At 40.8% G+C, this 20,751-nt stretch overlaps 1 protein-coding gene across 5 annotated transcripts in view; it reads left to right on the forward strand.

Moving 5' to 3' along the window:
• The window catches only part of LOC115659409 (sodium channel protein type 3 subunit alpha), a 964,414-nt gene that overhangs the window by 3,988 nt on the left and 939,675 nt on the right, over nt 1-20,751 (forward strand). For 2 of the 5 annotated variants that reach the window (XM_030579475.1, XM_030579478.1), the window contains exons 4-11: nt 1-177; nt 1,097-1,160; nt 4,369-4,510; nt 5,371-5,577; nt 11,073-11,363; nt 14,733-15,098; nt 18,765-18,897; nt 20,050-20,288. The exon at nt 1-177 is cut by the window's left edge and continues 60 nt beyond it. In XM_030579475.1, the coding sequence (XP_030435335.1) occupies nt 1-177; nt 1,097-1,160; nt 4,369-4,510; nt 5,371-5,577; nt 11,073-11,363; nt 14,733-15,098; nt 18,765-18,897; nt 20,050-20,288 (1,619 nt within the window). The remainder of the gene's footprint in view (nt 178-1,096; nt 1,161-4,368; nt 4,511-5,370; nt 5,578-11,072; nt 11,364-14,732; nt 15,099-18,764; nt 18,898-20,049; nt 20,289-20,751) is intronic. The other 3 variants (XM_030579474.1, XM_030579476.1, XM_030579477.1) reach the window with 2 other exon arrangements.

Consider the following 20,751-nt stretch of genomic DNA (forward strand, 5'->3'; position numbering starts at 1 on the left):
TCCTGACTGTGTTTTGTCTGAGTGTATTTGCACTAATAGGGCTGCAGCTGTTCATGGGCAACTTGAGGCATAAATGTTTGCTGTGGCCCTTAAATGTATCTTCTTCTGAAAATAGATTTGCTTCATTCTTCATTAATGACACAGTGTTTGACTGGAAGGCATACATTGAAGACGAAAGTAAGAATTACTGCTATAAGTTGTTAAAATGTTTATGATTGAAGTCTCCCGTCGACTTACTTACTCTTCTCAGGGAGCTGGAGTACTGGAGTTGACCAGAAAATGCTTTGCCATTGATTTAGCAGGTCTTCACTAGACCCTCTAAATCAATACCCACTGCATTGATTGCAGCAGCATCAATCTCCCCAGTAGTGAAGCCAAGCCCACAAAGTACTGTGATTTCAAGTATGTTTATTTCTAGGCATACTGGTACATCTGTTTCTATTGCTTAAAGATCAGATTCCCTGAAAATCTATCATTAAACTCAGAATTCTTTCTAAATAAAACTTTTATATTTTTCACGTGTGGTAACTTAAATTATAACTGTACTGTCTCTTTGATATAAGCCCCCTTTGGATTTGTCTATCCAATCAGCCCCTTTAAAGTAGCTGTCTTGCACTGCTAGTGACTATAGTATTCATTTGCAGAGACCTTTCCTTTAAGGAAAAGGCCTTTTTGTTGTCTAACTTCTGAGCAAAGACTGATTATACATGTTGCATGTAGATTTTTTGAAACGTAGTGTACTAGAATCAGTCAACACACAAGTATGTTTTATATGTGAGTATATTTGTGTACCTTTCTATCATGCAAGCCTTTTGGTAGTGAGAAATGAATGAGAAATTAATATTAACTAGTATATTAACAGTAAATTATATTTACAGTTGTAGAAACGTTTGTTTTATTTTCTTGCTGATTGATTAAAGTGCACTACTTTAAATTCTTGTCTTGAAAGTAATGTTTATGTTTAAATTCCATGAGTCCATTTTCTTCTTAGCAAAATGGGCTTTACAGCTACTGATGTTTATCGTTCAGCACTGTAACTAAATGCAGCATTCCTTTAGTTCAATATTATAACATTTTTAAATTCTTTTCTTTATAGATAATTTTTATAGTTTAGAGGGACAAAAAGATGCCTTGCTTTGTGGTAATAGCTCCGATGCAGGGTAAGAAATGTTGTATGTTATTCTGTGGCTTTGTATGAAAAAGATGTAACATTTTGGCAACACAGCCTAAATAGTTCATTTAGCTAGCTAACTGCACTGTCAATCAACCTATATTCTTTCATATTAGAAAAAATTACAAATACAAATATTTTATAATAGCAGTTTGCTTTCTAGAAACCTGTACTGGACTTGAAAATTCAATTTCAGGTGACAGCAGTTGTATTATGAATGACTTAAAATATTTGTCTCCATCTCTTCCTTGTTAGACAGTCTTTGTAGTTGGCATTCCTCATCTTCACAGCAGCTAGAGGCAATCAGATCTTTGTTCTGAGCCTGGGCTTAAGAAGAGCTCTGTAGAATTCTCAGCTTCCAGACTACACACATGGCAGCCTCTAGGTCTCATGTTGTAGCAGAGCTGTCAAGATTTCTTAAAGATTTGTAACTAAATGTGTCTGAGTCTATTCACTAGCTTCAAGGTTTTTCTCCTCAAAACTGTCAAAACAAAAAAATATGTCCTTTTGGCATTCTGAGGAGAATTTGAAGGACAGCACCTCTGCTCCCCCTCAGAAATGGCAGATAGACAACACAGGGAACCGAAAGGATAAGAAATGTTTCCTCATTATGCATCCTCACAATCACAAGGCAGCTGCCAGAACAAAGATGAAGATCCCTGCTGGTAAGGCCTATGCTGAAGCATTTGAGCAGTCTCCAAGGATGCTCAGGGTTTAGCTGATCGCCATATTTGGGGTTGGGAAGGAATTTTCCTCCAGGGCGGATTGGCAGGGGCCCTGGAGGTTTTTCGCCTTCCCCTGCAGCATGGGGCATGGGTCGCTTGCTGGTGGATTCTCTGCAGCTTGAGGTCTTCAAACCAATTTTGAGGATTTCAATAACTCAGTCCTGGGTTAGGGGTTGTTATAAAAGTGGATGGGTAGGGTTCTGTGGCCTGCCTTGTGCAGGAGGTCAGACTAGATGATCATATTGGTCCCTTCTGACCTATGAGTCTATGAGTCTATAAGGAAACTCAGCTAGCACATTGGCAAGATCTGCACTGAAATGGCTAGCAGTCTTCAAGTATGTAAAAGGTTGTTATAAAGAGGAGAGCGATCAGTTATTCTGCTTATCCACTGAGGACAGGACAAGAAGTAATGGACTTAAATTGCGGCAAGCAATATTTAGGTTAGACAAGAGAAACTTCCTAACTGTAAGGGTGATTAAGCATTGGAACAACTTACATAGGTTATGGAATATCCATCCCTGTAGGTTTTTAAGAACAACTGTCAGGGATGGTCTAGATAATACTTGGTTTTGCCTCAGTGCAGGGGACTGGACTAGGTGACCTCTCAAGGTCCCTTCCTGTCCTACATTGCTATGAATTTATGGTTCAGCATGCTATAAGGAAGTTTCCACTGACTAGACCACGCCAGAATTAGCAGTGTGGAAGTGGAGGGTAAATTCCAGTTTTGTTTCTCAAAGTAATTTATAAAGCCCTCAATGGGAGTCAACCAATTCAAAGAAATGGGTACTTGAGATTATCAGAGGAGGACACTCTGTAGAATTGATTCACTGTCCCAGGGACAAGTTTATCCTTCCCCAAAGTTAAAATAAACCAACACTATCAACAACAAATATATTTTGTAACATCAGAAGATGAAAGATGCAATAGTTTATCCCTAACATATTAGATCAATACCTAGAGAGACAGATATTTTGGAAAGCACACAAGATTGTTTGTAATACAAAAAGAAATGATTGTTTTTTCTAGATTTCTGGTCTCTCAATAAATTCACAAAGGAATTATTCCAGATGGAAATTCTGAAATCCATACTACAGCATTATTCCTGTAAGACTTCAGAAAGTGAAGGTACACCTCCTGGAGGTCTGCTGAACATAGTATGATTAAGAAGTCATCAGGGATAACTTAGCTTCTGTTACAACAGGAAGCATTTTTCAGTGCACAGCACTACTTTATCAGACTTTTATAAGTATTCATAGAGATCATGTCATCCCTCCATTCAAATAAAAGTGTACATTTCTTATGAGGTCCCCTTCGTGGCTCAGTGCAACTTACAGCCTAGCAGCCATCACTACATGCCTTTGGGAACAGGTATTTGAGCGAATAGGAAAGAACCAGTCAGAGCCCTTACAAAACTTCAGCATCTTTGGATGGTTCTGGTCACTTCCAGCCTCCTACTTCAGTAAATCAGTGCATAAAAGATCTTGATCCAGAGTTGTACCAACCTCTTTGCAAATTCATCTGTATTATTCAGCAGCAGCTATCTGATGTTGGGTTCAGAGAAGCTGGTTGTTTACAAGGATTCCAGCACCCATGTAAGGGAGAGACTGCAGAGCTTCTATGTAACTCAAGGGATGTGATCGAAAAAGGAGACATGCATTGAAATCCTGGCTCCATTGAAATCAATGGCAGAACTCCATATTGACTTCAATAGAACCAGGATTTCCTGATGGAGTATAACCTGTCTAATGCTGTGATCCATCATTGTCACTCTTCCTCCTCCAGTGGAGGATTCTTTATAAACATGATGTGTGTAAACTGCTAGGAAGGCAGAAAAACTCAGGAAAGGTAGATCTGGTTATGGTCTGGGCAGAACTCTCACTCTGTATGTAAAAGGAAAAGTACAGTTAGAGTCTATTGGCTCAGGATAATGCATTAGATCTAAGGGAATGTCATCTGGACCAGCCTCCCTTTCAGAGCGTCACAAGTCAGGTTGTGATTAACCTATTTTCATCCAGGTCCAGTTGGAAAATCAAAAATGGAAGAGTTATGTCAAGAGTTATGTCACTGGGCTAGACAGCAGATGCTTCAATCTGATTAATATGGGAGAGCGGAGTTAACCCCCTCAGTCTCATTGTTTCTGGCTCTCTGCAGATTCAGGCATACTTTATTACATCAGTTTACACTCTGTTTCTGTTGGAAGATTATTTCTGTAGCCACGACAAGTAGAAACGTATTTGTAGTTTAAATTAAACCTGAGTTTCTGCGCATTCTGATTGTCATGCTGGCCATGTAACTACACCATTTGGTCTGGAGTTGGACCACAGGCTTTATGTTTAATACCCCGATTGTAAAATTTAGTAATCCACAAAGAGTCTCCTTTTTGTTAGTGAAAGTTATTCAACTGAAGGACAATTTTTACTCTTTACCATTGTTAAAAAAACAAACTAATTTAAATTAATTCTTTTTTTTAAGTCAATGTCCAGAAGGATATACATGTATAAAAGCTGGTAGAAACCCCAACTATGGCTACACGAGTTTTGACACGTTCAGCTGGGCATTCTTGTCACTGTTTCGACTGATGACTCAGGATTACTGGGAAAACCTTTATCAACTGGTGAGAATGTAGTGAAAACTATGTTTTGATATGTTCATGGTCTAAGATCAGTTATGATGGAAAGAAATGGTCTTTACATTTCTTATTACATAATGGTGTATTAAAAATGAAGACACTCAATCATAAAATGTTATTGGGGAACATTGTGGATTTTCTAATAGGATTTTCAAAGGTGGGACCTTTATCCAAAACTTGCAGGATTATACCAAATTGTGAAAAACATGCTACAAGATTTGTCATGCTTTGTATAAGTCTACATAGAAGCTTTTTAGAACCCATTTTCATGTCTGTATCATGTTTCATTTGATACAACGTTGTTATTTGTTACCTTCAGAACAGCAATACTGTGCTAAAGCAGTGAACAGTTGTTATAAGTTCAAAAGGTGGTAGTCCTGTCTTAAATACCGTGAGCCCTGTTTTGATAGCCATGAATTCATGGCTTTATTCTTACAATAAGCTGGGATTTATTGTTTAGTTGATATTACTGATGGTGCTACTTTTAGGTATTTTGGCCAGTCAAAGGGGAAGATACAACTAATACTTTTTCAGTGCCTAAAAATCCCACACACATTTTTAAAAAATTATTTACTTTGAATCTTCTCCTCTTTGATATGATTATTAAAATCTCATACCCTACCCAACCCCCCATAAGTAAAACAGGATTCCTAAATCACACCACCTTTCTCTCTTTCTCTCATACACACACTCACATTTTGCATTTATTTTCATTTTAGTTTATAAAATAAATATTGTCATATTCAATATGAACAACTGTCTTTGATATAGACACACAAACACTTTCCTAATTCTCAAATTCTGTATAATTCTCAAATTAATCAGTTGTATCATTTTCCCCCCAGACGCTACGTGCTGCTGGCAAAACTTACATGATATTTTTTCTTCTGGTGATTTTCCTGGGCTCTTTCTACCTAATTAACTTGATCCTGGCGGTTGTTGCCATGGCCTATGAAGAACAGAATCAAGCAACCCTAGAAGAGGCAAAGCAGAAGGAGGCAGAATTTCAGCAGATGCTTGAACAGCTGAAAAAGCAACAAGAAGAAGCTCAGGTATCTGTACATTTTTATTCTTTTACCTACAAATATAGCATTGCACACACAAATTAGTAAAAGATAGTATATAATTTAGTGGAAACTAGGAAAATAACAAAGCTTCCACTTTTTTTTTACCTATGTCAGATTTGTTGTGATAGTACTGGTGAGGTGCACCAAAGAATGGGTCTGTGATTCAAGAAATTTCTAAACTCTTAAGTGTTAATGGAGATTTAAAATGAGCAAAAAATGAGTTGGGGTTGTTTGGGTGCCGTAAGTCTACCTTTCCTATCTTACTGTGATTGGATTTCTTTTTACAGTAACCTTAATTCTGGATTTCCTGAGTTTATAATACTTCATTTGGGGATAGTTACATCATCACTGTAATGTTTTTTGCCTTTAAATTACTGACATTTACTGTCAGCCTTATTCCACTTTAAAGTGTTTTTTTGGTCCAGGAATTTACTTTAAAAGAGTTAATATAAAATATCATAGATGAACATATTGAACAAGAAACTTAAAAGTATTATACCATCCTATATGTCCAGTGAATTAAATATATTAAAAACATTGTGAGGACATCCACTAGTACACCAAAGCAGTGAAAAAAGAAGCCAGAAAGCGCCAACCAGTTAAATTGTTTTTACAGTTGCTTTGCATTAGAAGTGAAGTGTACTGGTGATTGTCTGGCTATGGCAAAAGAATGACAGGAGACATTAGATATGGGTTTAATAGGGTGACCAGATGTCCCTATTTTTATAGAGACCGTCCCAATTTTTGAGTCTTTTTCTTATATAGGCTCTTATTACCCCCTCCCCCACAAACCTGTCCCAAATTTTCACATTTGCTATCTGGTCCCCTAGGGTTTAATCAGGCCACAACTTTATTATTAGATGTCTGGGACTAACCTGGCAGATAAAATGTGCAGTGCAGGTGAAAACCCCCACAATTCACCAGAGGATAGAGTGACCAGATGTCCTGATAAAATCGGGACTGTCCCAATATTTAGGCGTTTGTCCCGTGTCCTGACCGATGTTTGGTCAGGACACAATTTGTCCTGATATTTTGCACTCCGTTTTTTTTCTCCGCTGGCAACCTCCCCCATGTGTCCCAGGATTTTCTTCCTCTCATCTGGTCACCCTGCCGGGGAGCAGGGGCAGTAAATGCTTTTTCCAGCCTCTCCCCGCACTGTTCCATTTATGTCCCTCCAGCAGATCCACTGCTGGGACCCTCCAATTCCAGCCAATTCTGGGTTGGGGTTGGGCTTCCACCAGCTTCCTCCCCTTTTCATCCAGGTCTCTCCAGCAATTCCCTTGCTGGGACTTTACTGACCACCCCGCTCACGGGAAGGGTTAAGGTGTACTACAATGATGGGGGGTTGGCTCCCTGCTGTACCAATCAGAGGAGTCTCCAACTGCCCCCAGCTTGCTCAGTTACCAAGCCCCTCTCCATTTATCTGTTCTTTTCTGCCTTAATTCTGCACTGAACATCTGCCACAAGGAGATACCAGCCATTAGCTTGGATGCCTCCTCCCTACACCCAGCTGAGTTCCCAGACATCTCCCAATGCCCTCTTTCATATCAGCCCACAATATGGCAGCACCTGAGTCTGACAGGTGTACCCTATTCTCCCAAAATAACTCCAGTGCCCTATAGAATATGCCAGGATGTGAAATTACTGTGCCCACACCCCAGGGGCAACAAGAATTTGGCCACTTTCCTGTTCACATACTTCCTGGTTTTGTCCACCCTTGCAGGGTTCATGGCTCCCTGCCAGACCCTGCGCTAAAGCATATCCAAACTGACAATGTTGATGCCTGGAAAAATTGCCAGGATCTGCATCAGGGCCCTCCTAATTCAAAGCATTAACTCCACCCCTTTAAGTGTTCCCAGATAATTTTCTCCCAGGTGTATCACCAGTATACCACCACACAGCATACAACAGCGGTACCAGTTGATTTCATAACATGCCCCTCCGTGTGCCAACTGAGTAATGCTTCGCCACCGAATCTCAACTGGGAACCCTTGGACAACCTGGATGTGTGCCTATGCACTCAAAACACATTACTGTAACCACAGATCCACACCCTCGTATGTATAGCCAGCTGTCCCATATCTGAAATGAGAACTCAACCAATTAATGTTGATTTTGCACCTGCAGTCTTACATATGATCATATGGTATTAGAGTGCCAGTGTCCAATTGCCTGAATAGCTCCTGCTTCCATACCTATCTGAACTGCTGCCGTCGCGACCTCTATTCTGAATGAGTGGGAACCAAATTCATGGGCTGGCAGCCCCAACTTCATTAGCCCCTGTCTCAACATGATAATCAATTGATATGCCATGAGGGGACTCCCGTCTCCGTGTACAAAAAGGGGGCCTTCTCCCTTCCACTGTATTGCCATGTACGCCCTCAACACCTGAACGAGGCAGACCCCAGGCTTGCCACTCTCCCATAGGGTAACAGATGCAACCCGGCCAACTTGATCAGTCTTTGACCTTTGCAAATGTAATATCCCTGCATGCTTGTGCCAGCTTATGTCATGAAATTCCAAACCCTTTCCCATAGAATCCTGATGGACCCAGGCACTAGATCACTAATCCTGAAAGCACCAAAAAATACTGTCAGGAATGCTGCCCTGAATAGAGATACCTCCTGTGCACTATTACATATGACACTGGTGATGTGAAAGAGGTCCCTGAGTATGGAAACCCTGATGGGATGATGGGAATTCTCCCTGGGCCCACTGCTGTGTGACCATCCCATCAAAAACCTTCCAACTAAGAAACCCCATCCAAGGATCTGAGTAGCCATTTAACCTACTGACAAATGTAATGGCTGAAAGGCGATTTGAAATTTTGGAGGATGCCGGTTGATGAGTTGCCAGTGACAGCATGTACCACAGCACCTGTTCCTCTTTAATGGACCACATTGCCAACTGGCCTTCCTGCTCCGTGAACAGCATTTGTCTGGGTTCAGGGATGGCGATCCCCACCCTGTGCATCTACCATTGCCCCTGAAATCACCTGAGTGGGGTGTCCTGGATCTGCGTGACCTGTTCCACATTGTACAGTGTGTAGTGCTGTGGAAGCTACCTCATATGCAATACATTTAATCATATCAGCTCCATGCTAACTGGCCCCCCATCTGACGCTGCTAGCTCAGTTGGGTGAGGGAGAGTTTTTCCTGGAGACCCCACTTCCCCAAGCCCAATAGGTCATCTGTGACAATCCAATGCTCTCGGGTGAGCAAATACTGCAGCTGGTGCCCCCATTTCCCCAAGCCTGATAGGCTGACTTTGATACTCCAGTGCACCCCAGGCTCCCCCAGCCACTTGCCCTTGATGTATGGACTCTGCCCCTGGCTTGCCCTGGGGCCAGCCAACTGCACTGGGTCTGCCCTGTGTGTGATTTGATTGCTTTCTGGGTTCCTGTGGTAACAAAACTAACTGTGGGGGAGAGGTGATGCAAATTCCCCCCCATCCCGTTGTGTTCTGGCTACAGCAAGGAAAAACTGCACCATGATTCCCTAAACATTCATGTACGCTGCAATTGCTAGGGGAGGCCCCCCCACCTTTCCTTCTTGTACCTATACCCCCTCTAATGAACTCTATCTCCCTTTGTGAATCTGTTCTCCTATTGCTACCCTGCTCCACTAGTGCCAGAGGAAAAGGAGAATTAAGCCTTCCCTTTTGTGCACCCCTTGCTTTCTCCTTTGTGTCCCCCTGGCGCTGTGCCGAGACTGCTTACCAGCTCCTTCCCCTCCTGCCTCCCTTGACTGAAACAGGGAATGGCTTGTAGCCTCCTATCCACTTCCTATTCCCCAGTCCAGCCCAACCACTGCTTTCCCAGAGAATGGGAGGTTTTTTCCCCCATCTCCCCACCCCCCCTTGTATGGGCTATATGTGAAATTGACTTGGTTCCAGTGCCCTCTTTCTCCCTCCTGTAGCAATTTGGGGAGGGGTCTTGCCTTTCCCTACCTGACACTGTCTGGCTCTATGTGGAAGTGGATTGAGCACTATTTTTGCCCCCTCCCTGCTGCCTCCCGTGGAGTTTCTGCTGTCCCTTGCCACCATGCCCCAACTCCACCCTGTTTCTATGGCCTGAATTGGGGAAGGGGCTGCTCCCCCCTCGCTGTTCCTGCTCACTGTCTCGACTGATTCCATGTGGGGAGTTCTATGGAGCAGGGAATCAGTGCCTGCTCCCCCCTGCTGCCATCTCCCAAACTGCTGCCTGCTTTAGTGCCCTGCAATGGGGAAAGATGTTGTTCCCTCACCCCACTCCTGCTAATTGTCTGGACTGCTTCCACATGGGGGTTCTATGGAGCAGGGAACCTGTGCCCATTCCCCCTGCAACATGTGCAATTTCTGCTTGTTTTTTATGCCCTGAAAAGGGGAAAGGGTGTGTCCCCCAGCTATTTCCCGTTCACCATTTGACTGCATGTGGTCCTGCACCAAGCCACGCACGGCATCCGAGCCTCTCTGCTACCCAGCCTGTTCAGAGTGAATGACAGAAGGGGCCAGGCCCAAACTGACCTTTTTAAATCCCTCATTCCTAGGTGGTGAATCATCCACCATGCTGACTGCTTTTCCAGCAGTTTTACGTCTCCCCTCCTCCCCTAGTCTCAATTCTTCCGGCAGTGTTGCCTGAATGGATAGTGGAAATAAGAAAGCAGTGTCCTGGGGACTCAAGTTAGTATGCAGCTTCAGAAACAGAGACAGTGGGACTACTTAATCAACCAGTGAGAATTCTTGACATGTATGCAGTCTTCCTTTTACTTCCTGATTCATTGTAACAGATAAAATTGATTTAATCAAAATTAGCTGTAGAGGAATGATGGTGATTAGTTGAGTTTCCTCTGATATCTCAAAGTGCCCACCTAAGAGTTACATGAACGTGTTAGTGTTATTTATAATCATAAAAATTATATACAATGCTATATACAACTGGATACAAAGCTGAAAATGTAGCTTAATTATGGAGATGGCAATAAATAATGAGAAGAGAGGCGGCCATAATAGCAGAATAAGGAATTGGCAGGGGTAAGATGAGATTTCTTAAAATACCAGGACAGATACTACGTTTCTTAAAGAACACACGTTTGAATTAATATTAACCAATTTTCAGAAAATACTCTTTAAATACAATATGCAAATACTGATGTGGGGCGGAGATGCTGTATTTATCATACAGTACAAAGAGATTGAGTCAATGCTTTAAGTGCAAAACAGAACTCAACCTTAGCTATAAAGTTGTGACCAGCACTTCCACAATATATTACCTGTTCTCCTCACTTACTTTGCATTTACTACTTATTTCAAGTGACATTTTTGCAGAAATTAGTAGGATTTGCCCATATACATGAAAGCCACTTGGAGTAAATTTGGGAAAATAAAGATGGACTGTTTTAAAAAAGCAGTGCTTTTTAGAGTAAGTAGTAAAGGATTTGGTAGTTAAATGCATATTTGATATTTTAGTGTTTTAATAAGTACTCAACCTTTTGGTATACCAGGCAATAGCAGAAGCGGCAGCTGAGTTTAGAGATTTTGGTGGCAAAGACAGGATTTGTGGGCTCTCGGAGAGTTCTTCAGAAGCATCAAAGTTGAGCTCAAAGAGTGCTAAAGAAAGGAGAAACAGAAGGAAGAAAAGAAGACAGAGAGAGCTTTCTGGAGGAGAGGACAAGTTGGATGATGAAAAGTTTCCCAAATCTGATTCAGAAGGCAATATCAGAAGAAAAGGTTTCCGTTTCTCTTTGGAAGGGAATAGACTGACATATGAAAAGCGTTTCACTTCCCCCCACCAGGTACTGTTATAAATAATGCAACTGTAATTTTTTAGCACAGTGATCTGTTTAACATGGAGGTTATAGTAATATATAAGGCACAGCATTATGACTAAACTGCATGATTGTAAAAGGGATAATTAAGGGACAGCTTTATTATTTGAGTAAACACTGAAAACATTCCCCAAAATAATATTAATAGAACAGCTGTTCAGTATCTTGATGTTATGATAATATAAACACATGCACTACTTTCCGCTGAAATCTACATTTACTCACAGCTAAAATCTCCTAACCTATGCTTTTATATACCTTAAAAGGTAGTCCAGGAATTGTTCATTCTTGCTGTTCTAGTGTCCTTGTGATCTAGGATGATGTAGTAGTATTTGATGCTAGTAGTCAATAACTGTTGTCAGTTGTTCTTTTCTTTTTATTTCATTGAATCCATATTCATTATACCCAAATTTATAATACTCTAAAAGTTCACGAAATGATGGAAATGTATGCATTTTTCATATTGAAGTAATTCATTGCATTATACCTAGAAAGGTGATTTATTTTCTCTTTTTTCAACATTCAGTTACCACTTTACTGTACTGCTGAATGCATCATTTTATTTCCACAGAATTTCCTATTTCAGCTAACAACCTTTTATGTACTTGAGAACAATTATCATGTCCCCCATTCAGTTTTTTTCCCCAGACTAAACAAGCCTATTTTTTTAAATCTTTCCTCATAAGTCATGTTTTCTATCATTTTTCTTGCTCTTCTCTGAACTGTCTCCTATTTGTCTACATCTTTCCTGAAATGTGGCGCCCAGAACTGGACACACTATTCCAGCTGAGGCCTTATCAGCTTGGAGTAAAGTGGAAGAATCACTTTGTGTGTCTTATTTACAACACTCCTGCTAATATATCCCAAAATGATGTTCAGTTTTTTGCAACAGTGTTACACTGTTGACTCATATTTAGCTTATGATCCACTATAACCCCCAGATCCCTTTCCGCAGTACTTCTTCCTAGGCAGTCACTTCCCATTTTGTATGTGTGCAATTGATTGTTTCTTCCTAAGTGGAGTGCTTTGCATGTATCCTTTTTTAATTTCATCCTGTTTACTTCAGACCATTTATCCAGTTTGTCCAGATCATTTTGAACTTTAATCCTATCTTCCAAAGCACTTGCAATCTCTCCAAGCTTGATATCATCGGCAAACTTTATAAGTGTACTCTCTATGCCATTATCTAAATCATTCATGAAGATATTGAACAGAACCAGATTCAGGACCAGTCCCTGTGGGACCATAATTGATATGCCCTTCCAACGTGACTATAAGCCACTGATGATTACTCTCTGGGAATGGTTTTCCAAGCAGTTATGCATCCACCTTATAGTAGCTCAATTTAGGCTGTATTTCCCATTTGTGTATGAGAAGGTCTTGCAAGACAGTATCAAAAACCTTACTAAAGTCAAGATATACCATATCTGCCACTTCCCCCACCATCCACAAGGCTTGTTAATCTGTCAGAGAAAGCTATTAGGTTGGTTTGATATGATTTGTTCTTGGCAAATCCATGTTGACTGTTACTTATCACCTTATTATCTTTTCAGTGTTGGCAAATTGATTGCTTATTTGTTTCATTATCAAAAAAGTCATTTAGCATTTCTGCCATTTCCATGTTTTCTGTTACTGTCTTTCTCCCCTCATTAAGTAATGGACCTACCCTGTCTTCGGTCTTCCTTTCGTTCTAATGTATTTGTAGAATGTTTTCCTATTACCCTTCATGTTTCTAGCCAGTTTAATCTCATTTTGTGTTTTGGTTTTTCTAATTTTGTCACTACATGAATATGTTGTTTATAGCCATTCTTTGTAATTTGACCTAGTTTCCACTTTTTGTAGGACTCCTTTTTTGAGTTTCAGATTAAGCCAGGATGGTCTCTTATCATACTTCCTATATTTCCTACACAGTCAGATAGTTTGCTCTTGTGTCTTTAATAATGTCACTTTGAAAAACTGCCAATTCTCTCAAACTGTTTTTCTTCTTAGACTTGCTTCCTATGGGAACTTACTTACCAACTCCCTGAGTTTTCTAAAGTCTGCCTTCTTGAAATCCATTATCTTTATTTTGCAGTTTTCCCTCCTACCATTCCTTAAAATCATGATCTCCATCATTTCACCCAAGCTGCCTTCCACTTTCAAATTCTCAACTAGTTCCTCTTTATTTGTCAAAATCAAATCTAGAACAGCCTGTCCCCTAGTAGCTTTCTCCACCTTCTGAAATAAAAAATTGTCTTCAACTTGCTGGATAATCTGTGTCCTGCTGTATTATTTTCCAGCAGATGTTTGGGTAGTTGAAGATCCTCATCATCACCTAGTTCTGTGCTTTGGATGATTTTGTTAGTTGTTTAAAAAAGCCTCATTCACTTCTTTTCCTGGTTAGGTGATCTACAGTGGACCCCTACCATGACATCACCCTTGTTTTTTCACCCCCTTTATCCTTACCCAGAGACTTTGAACAAGTCTGTCTCCTATTTCTGTCTCAACCTCAGTTCAAGTATATACATCTTCATATACAAAGCAACACTTCTTCTTCTTTTTTTCCCTGCTTGCCCTTCCTGATAAAGTTGTGCTTTTCAATACCAATAATCCAGTCGTGTATTATCCCACCAAGTCTCTGTGATGCCATATTCATCAGTATTTCTAGTTCTTCCTGTTTATTCCCCATACTTCTTGCATTAATATACAGATATCTAAGATACTGATTTGATTTCCCCTCTATGTTCCCTCTTGTCTCTTCCTTGTCTCTACTATAACTGTCCATGCTCCCCCCAAATTCTGAGCCTCCTAAGACTCCATGTCTTGGACTTACCTGTTGGTTTTTGTCTCCATCCCCTGATGAACCTAGCTTAAAACCCTCCCTCACTAGGTTAACCAGTCTGTATCTAGAGGTACTCTTCCCCTTCCTCAATAGGTGGACCCCATCATCACTCAACAATTCTTTTCAGAACATCACCCTATGGTCAAGGAAGTGAAAGCCCTCTTTGTGACACCATCTGCCCAGCCATACATTCACCTCCTGGATGCATCATACAAATAGGTCTCTAGAATTTCCAGAAAGTTTACCAGATACTCAGAATAGTGTGAAAGGTAACATAGCCTAATGCAGATTTTTTCAAATAATTACTTTTTGGTTTAAATTTAGCAACTCAGATGAACAGTGATCTCTTGTGGTTATGTCTGTACTCTTTCTCTGTTTTAACCCCAGAAATGCATATGGTTTTTTAAATCTGGTTTGAGAAGACTTTTTAGGGCATATTAACTGGTTTTACCTTGAAATGTGTTTTTATATATTTAAAATTTTAAAATAATAAGTTTAATTTTGTTTTCCTACAGTCTTTGCTGAGCATTCGTGACTCCTTGTTTTCTCCAAGGCGCAACAGCAGAACGAGTCTTTTCAGCTTTAGAGGTCGAGTAAAGGATGTAGGATCAGAAAATGACTTTGCAGATGATGAACATAGCACTTTTGAAGAGGATAGCAGAAGAGGTTCTCTTTTTGTGCCACTCAGACATGAACGGCACAATAGTAACATTAGTCAGGGCAGTAGGTCATCAAGGAGGCTTCCAGTGAATGGGAAGATGCATAGTAGTGTGGACTGCAATGGAGTGGTTTCCTTGGTTGGTGGACAAACATCACTCTTGTCGCCTACTGGACAGCTTCTGCCAGAGGTGATAATAGATAAACCAACTACTGATGACAATGTAAGGACGTTTTAAATAGTTCAGGCATGATGGCCTTTTGTTACTGCATCAGCCTGTGTTTCTACAGAATGGAATCCTTAGGAATGATCCCTGGTTGGCCAAGCTATGAATGTTACTGCATCTGCAATAACTTTTAGTATAAGAAAATCCGCCTAAAATGATTTTATATATTCATCTGGAACTTAATACATGTACTTGCAAACACACTCTGAACTAATAGGTTGAAGTACCAAATTTACTGAACATTTAGTGTCTATATATGCAGTAAGGATGTGTACAGAACTAAATGCTAAATAGCATACATAATGGGCTATTTTTAGTTCTGTTTCAGGACACAAAATTCAGACTTTTGGCTTTGTAAACATGTAGTGTATCCCCTCCTTCCCTTTTTCTCATTACATCCAATTATTTCCTTCACTCTCAAACTCCCTCTGTCTCTGTTTCCTGACAAGCTTCTTACTAGCCCCTGACTTTCCTCTCTCTTCCCATGTCTGTGTACAGATGTGTGTGCACATGGTCTCAGAAATGCTTTGATTAAATTTCTCACACTAAGGTTACACTGCCTAGAAACATGCCAGATTTTAATGGGAAGGGAAGGATGAACAAAGGGATCTAGTGTGCAGTGTGTTCTGGAGAACCTCATCCTGGGATTTCTCTAGTCAAAGGAAATCTATACAGGTAGCAACAGCACCAAGGTCCAGCAGAATTTCATAGCATCAGGACCCTCTCACAGGATCCTGAAACCAGGGAGAAGAGCTTTAGGCCATCAGAGCCCATAGGAGCAGGAGATATGTGAACTATGCATGTGTGAGGTGGAGGGACAGGTTCATAATTAGTTAGAAGACAGTAACCATGAAATCCAACGTGCAGCGACCCAATCCCAAATGCCAGAATCTGTATATATCTTTTGAAAGCACATATGTGGCATGCTATAGCAGGTAAAATTGGGAAAATCTGTCCACCCTGTTAGCTATCATTTCAAACAATACAGAACAATAAACTGCTCCTTGTATCCAGAGACGGAGGCGCTGACTTCCCCGCTTTTCCCTGGGTACTCGACCCCTCCTCTGCCCCCGGCTCCTCCCTCACTCCACCTCTTCCATGAGACCCTGCCCCACCTCTTCTCATCCCTGCCCTGCTCCCATTCCAACCCCTTCCCCAAAGTCCATGCCCCAACTCTGCCTCCTCCCTGCCCGTTCCAGCTCCTTCCCCAAATCCCTGCCCTGCCCCTTCCCAGCCTCCTCCCCTGAGTGTGCCACATTCCAACTCCTCCCCCCCTCCCTCCCAGATCTTGTTAACGCTGCCAAACAGCTTGGCAGCGGCTGGGAGGTAGGCGGAGGAGCGAGGACGCGGCATGCTCGGGGAGGAGGAGGAGGAGGAGGGGTTGGGGGGTGAGGGGAGCTTGGCTGCCAGTGGGTGCAGTGCACCCACTAATTTTTCTCTGTGGTTGCTCCAGCCCCAGAGCACCCAGGGAGTCGGCGCCTATGTCCAGACTTTTTGTGAATGTGACATGACCGTGGAATGAAATATTTTGTTCCAGAATTCTTATTCATTCAGAAAATCAGATCATTAGACAATTATATCAATTTAAAATGAGACTTATTGTGTACTCCATGTATTATTTTATTTTCTTAGAAATATTCATTTATTTTAGTATGGAAATTTTCAAACACGCTTGCACACACTCAATGTGTCTTTATATGTATATGCAGGGTGTGACTGCAAGTATGGGTATATCGTCAGTGTGTTAATTTCAAGATTCATCCTCCCTACCCCATCCTCCCTACCCATCCTTACTTAAAATTAAATTGGCATGCTTGGGTTCAGTCCAGTCAGACTTTTATTGGTAATTGAATTTGAGTTGATTAAAAGTAGATAGATACAGTATTAGATACCCTTTACAGTTAATATCTCATAAGAAGAATCAGTCATGTGTAAAGCTACAATTTAGTCATGGGTATTGTGACAAAGTTCCTCCTCTGCCTTGGTGGGTCCTGTGCTTTTTGGCGGAATTGCTCACCTCAGAGGTTCATGGCAGCCTTCAATTTGGCCACTTCTGATAGAGGCTCAAACCTGCCGTTTACTCAGCTAACCTTGTCACTAGACAGCATGAGGGAAATGGAAAACAATCACCACAGTCTCTGTGTCCCACCTAGTGGGTCAGGGATTCCAAATTAGACCTTTCCTTCTGGTGTTTTTCTGTGTCCGATCAGGAGTTGGGAGGATGGGGGGGAATCCAGGCCTACTCTCTACACTGGGTTCCAGCACATGGCCCTGTGGATAGCAGCTGTCTGCAATGTCCCCTGTATCAGCTGCATGACAGCTACAACTCCCTGGTCTACTTCCCCATGGCCTTCCCCCAGCACCTTCTTTATTCTTACTGCAGGATCTTCCTCCTGAAGCCTGATCACGCTTGTACTCTTCAGTCCTCCAGCAGCACCCCTTCTCACTCCCTGCTCCTTGTGTGCCCCCCTACTAACTGATGGGAGGTCCCCTTTAAACCAGGTGTCCTGATTAGCCTGCCTGCCATAACTGATTCTAGTAAGTTCTCAAGTGGCTCCAGGTGTCTTAATTAGCTTGCCTGTCTTAACTGGTTCTTGCCCTAGGGCAGCCCCTGCTCTGGTCACTCAGAGAACAGAAAACTATTCATCCAGTGGCCAGTATATTTGCCTTCTACCAGACTCCTGTACCCCACTGGTCTGGGTCTGTCACAGTGTTTTTAATAAAAATCATGGACAGATCATGGGCAATAAACAAAAATCCATGGCCCATGACCTGTCAATGACTTGCACTATATACCCCTGACTAAATCTTAGCTGGAGGGGAGGGACACTATTTGGGGTTGGGGGACCAGCGGCACCAGCTGCCAGGGGCCACCAAGCAGCAGCTGCTCTGGCTACCCCTGGGCACCGGCCAGTGTGACTGGCCCCAGGGTCACACCAGCAGTACCAGTGCAGCTGGCTGTGGAGCCACTCCAGCAGCAGCCAGTATGGCTGTCCCCAGGGCCAGCTGCTTGGGCAGCCCTCAGGTCAGCCGCACCAGTCACTGCAGAAGTCATGGAATTTGTGGAAAATCACGGAACCCATGACTTCCGCAACCTCTGTAACAGACATGGAGCCCTAGTCATGAGTGCAATAATAAACTGACAGAAAAACGTTACAAATTTCAGTTGAGAGAAAAATAATTATTACATAAAATTAGCTTACATGAGATTTTAGATTCCCTGTGTCTCTTGCATTTTGATCCAGTCTGGAAATAGAGGATAAAATGAGACAGTTTAATCTAGTGCACTAAGCCTGGAACTGGGAGCCAGAAATCTCCAGACTTCTGATTTCAGCTCTGCCATTGACTTGCTGTGTTACCTTGGCCACATTGCTTAACTTCTTTCTTTTACAATTTTCCCAACTGCAAGATGGGGTTAATAATACTGATTTCAGAATTAATTAGTTAGTAATAGTAGTGTCCAGAAATACACTTTGGAAATAACTGAACAATACTTTTTGAATATGGTAGGTTAATATTACAAATAAAAGTCTGACATAATACATTGCATAAATATGAAGGTGCATGTAGCATGAATTTCTTGGTGCTCAGATTCATTATAGAAATGTTTAATGTCTGCTTACAATATTTCTGAATTTAATTTAATCTATATCTAATTTGCAGAGCACCACTTCAGAAACAGAAATAAAGAAGAGAAGGTCAAGTTCTTATAAAATATCAATGGATTTGCTGGAAGATCCAACTATCAGGCACAGAGCAATGAGTATAGCCAGTATACTCACAAACACAATGGAAGGTGTGTTTAAAAAAAACACAAACAAAACCACAAATGGATGAATTTACTTTCAATTGAGTCTAAAATTAAGCAAAAGTGTTAAATTTATGGTTGCATTAGGGAGACTAAAAAGACGGGTAGAGAAGAAATCCTATTAAAAACAAATGAACATAGTGAAAATTGGATACAGTGAAAATGATAGAAGGAATAGAGGGGAAGAAAAAAGTATTCGAAATAGATTAAAGCATATCTTCTTTATACTGGTCAGCCACTTCCGTTAGCCTAGTTATTGGCATGGGATGGTGTCTGCTTCTAATAATTAGCATAAGATTCCTATTAACTAGAAAATGTTTGGTTTTACTAATTAAATATATTCTTGAAAGTAAAAAACATGGATTAAACTAATAGGAAGAAAATGTTAATGAAATTAAACTAGTTTTGCAACTCCCCAAAATAGTTTGAAAGGTTTACAAAACCTCAGTGAAGTTAATCCAGCCCTATTTTCCTGTTTGTTTTGTTTTGTTTTTTTTTTCAGGCAAGTGGATAATTTAGATTTCTGAATTGATTGAAGTATTGAGACTGGTCCTGAAACATTTTGATCTAAGAATGGAAGAAACTTTTAAATTAAATAAGTAAAATAACAAAAAGAGAAAAGAGAAACACAAAAGAAAACAGAAGTTTCTTCAATTATGATAAATTTAAGTCTATTTCCTCCAGGTCCCTTTTCTGGCGTTTTTGTTTGTTTTGTTTTGTTTTGTTTGTTTGTTTTTCTGTTCTGACACTGCCTACACCTACAACATTAATACCATACTGAAAACCTAACAAGGCTGCTCCAACCTACCTCTTGAACCCATCACCATATTCTTGTTTCAAGCATTGCAGCATCCCCCACATGTAATATTACTACTTGTACCATTGTTTTCCTGATTCAAATGTTTTCATTGACTGATTAGAATGACTCAATTCCTCATTCACACTTCTCATGCCAAGCCCTAAAAGATAAGCCTCAAAGTATGCAAGGCTTAAAAATGTGAATGTAGTTTGCAAATATCAACCCATAGTTTTCATTGGCCTTTTCCCCACTTTTAAACCTTAAATTGAGATATAAAAATAAAAAGTAGTATCAGTAGATATTTATCTTCACTTTGTTTTTACACATTTCTCTTCCTCTAGAACTTGAAGAATCCAGGCAAAAATGCCCACCATGCTGGTATAAATTTGCCAACACTTTCTTGATCTGGGACTGTTGGGCTCCTTGGTTAAAAGTAAAACATATTGTTAGTTTGATTGTGATGGATCCATTTGTTGATCTTGCTATTACCATCTGCATTGTTTTAAACACACTGTTTATGGCCATGGAATATTATCCAATGACTGAACACTTCCACAATGTGCTTTCAGTAGGAAACCAGGTAAGTCTGTCAAAATGTATTGTGATATGTGAATACAACTTCTAATTAAAGTAGAATTAATTTCTGATTTATTTTATCTTACAAAACAGATTTTAAATTATGATTATACTGTGAAAAGTGGCTCTAAAAAGCATTTTGAGGTGTACTATATGATTTCCATATGTTTGGATAGGTTACAAGTATTAGCTGTTTGGTAGGATTTACATAAACTTTTCACTTTCAGTGACCCTTGCACTCCTAAATCAATTAGGCATTTTTGAAAATCACACATGCAAGGGTGCATGTGTGTGTTTGTCCATCCATCTGCCAGTGTGTAACAGTGAGACAGGTCGTCTGTACCCATTTAAGGGCTAGAGCCTTGGGGCCATCCAGCACTAGTTACTAAGCAGGCACACCTCAGAGGGATCAGGTAATTCCATTATAAAAGAGCAACAGAAAGCTCCAGAGAGAGAGAGACGGGACT

This window comes from Gopherus evgoodei, chromosome 11 (genome assembly GCF_007399415.2).
Source record: "Gopherus evgoodei ecotype Sinaloan lineage chromosome 11, rGopEvg1_v1.p, whole genome shotgun sequence".
Classification (NCBI taxonomy): Eukaryota; Metazoa; Chordata; order Testudines; family Testudinidae; genus Gopherus; species Gopherus evgoodei.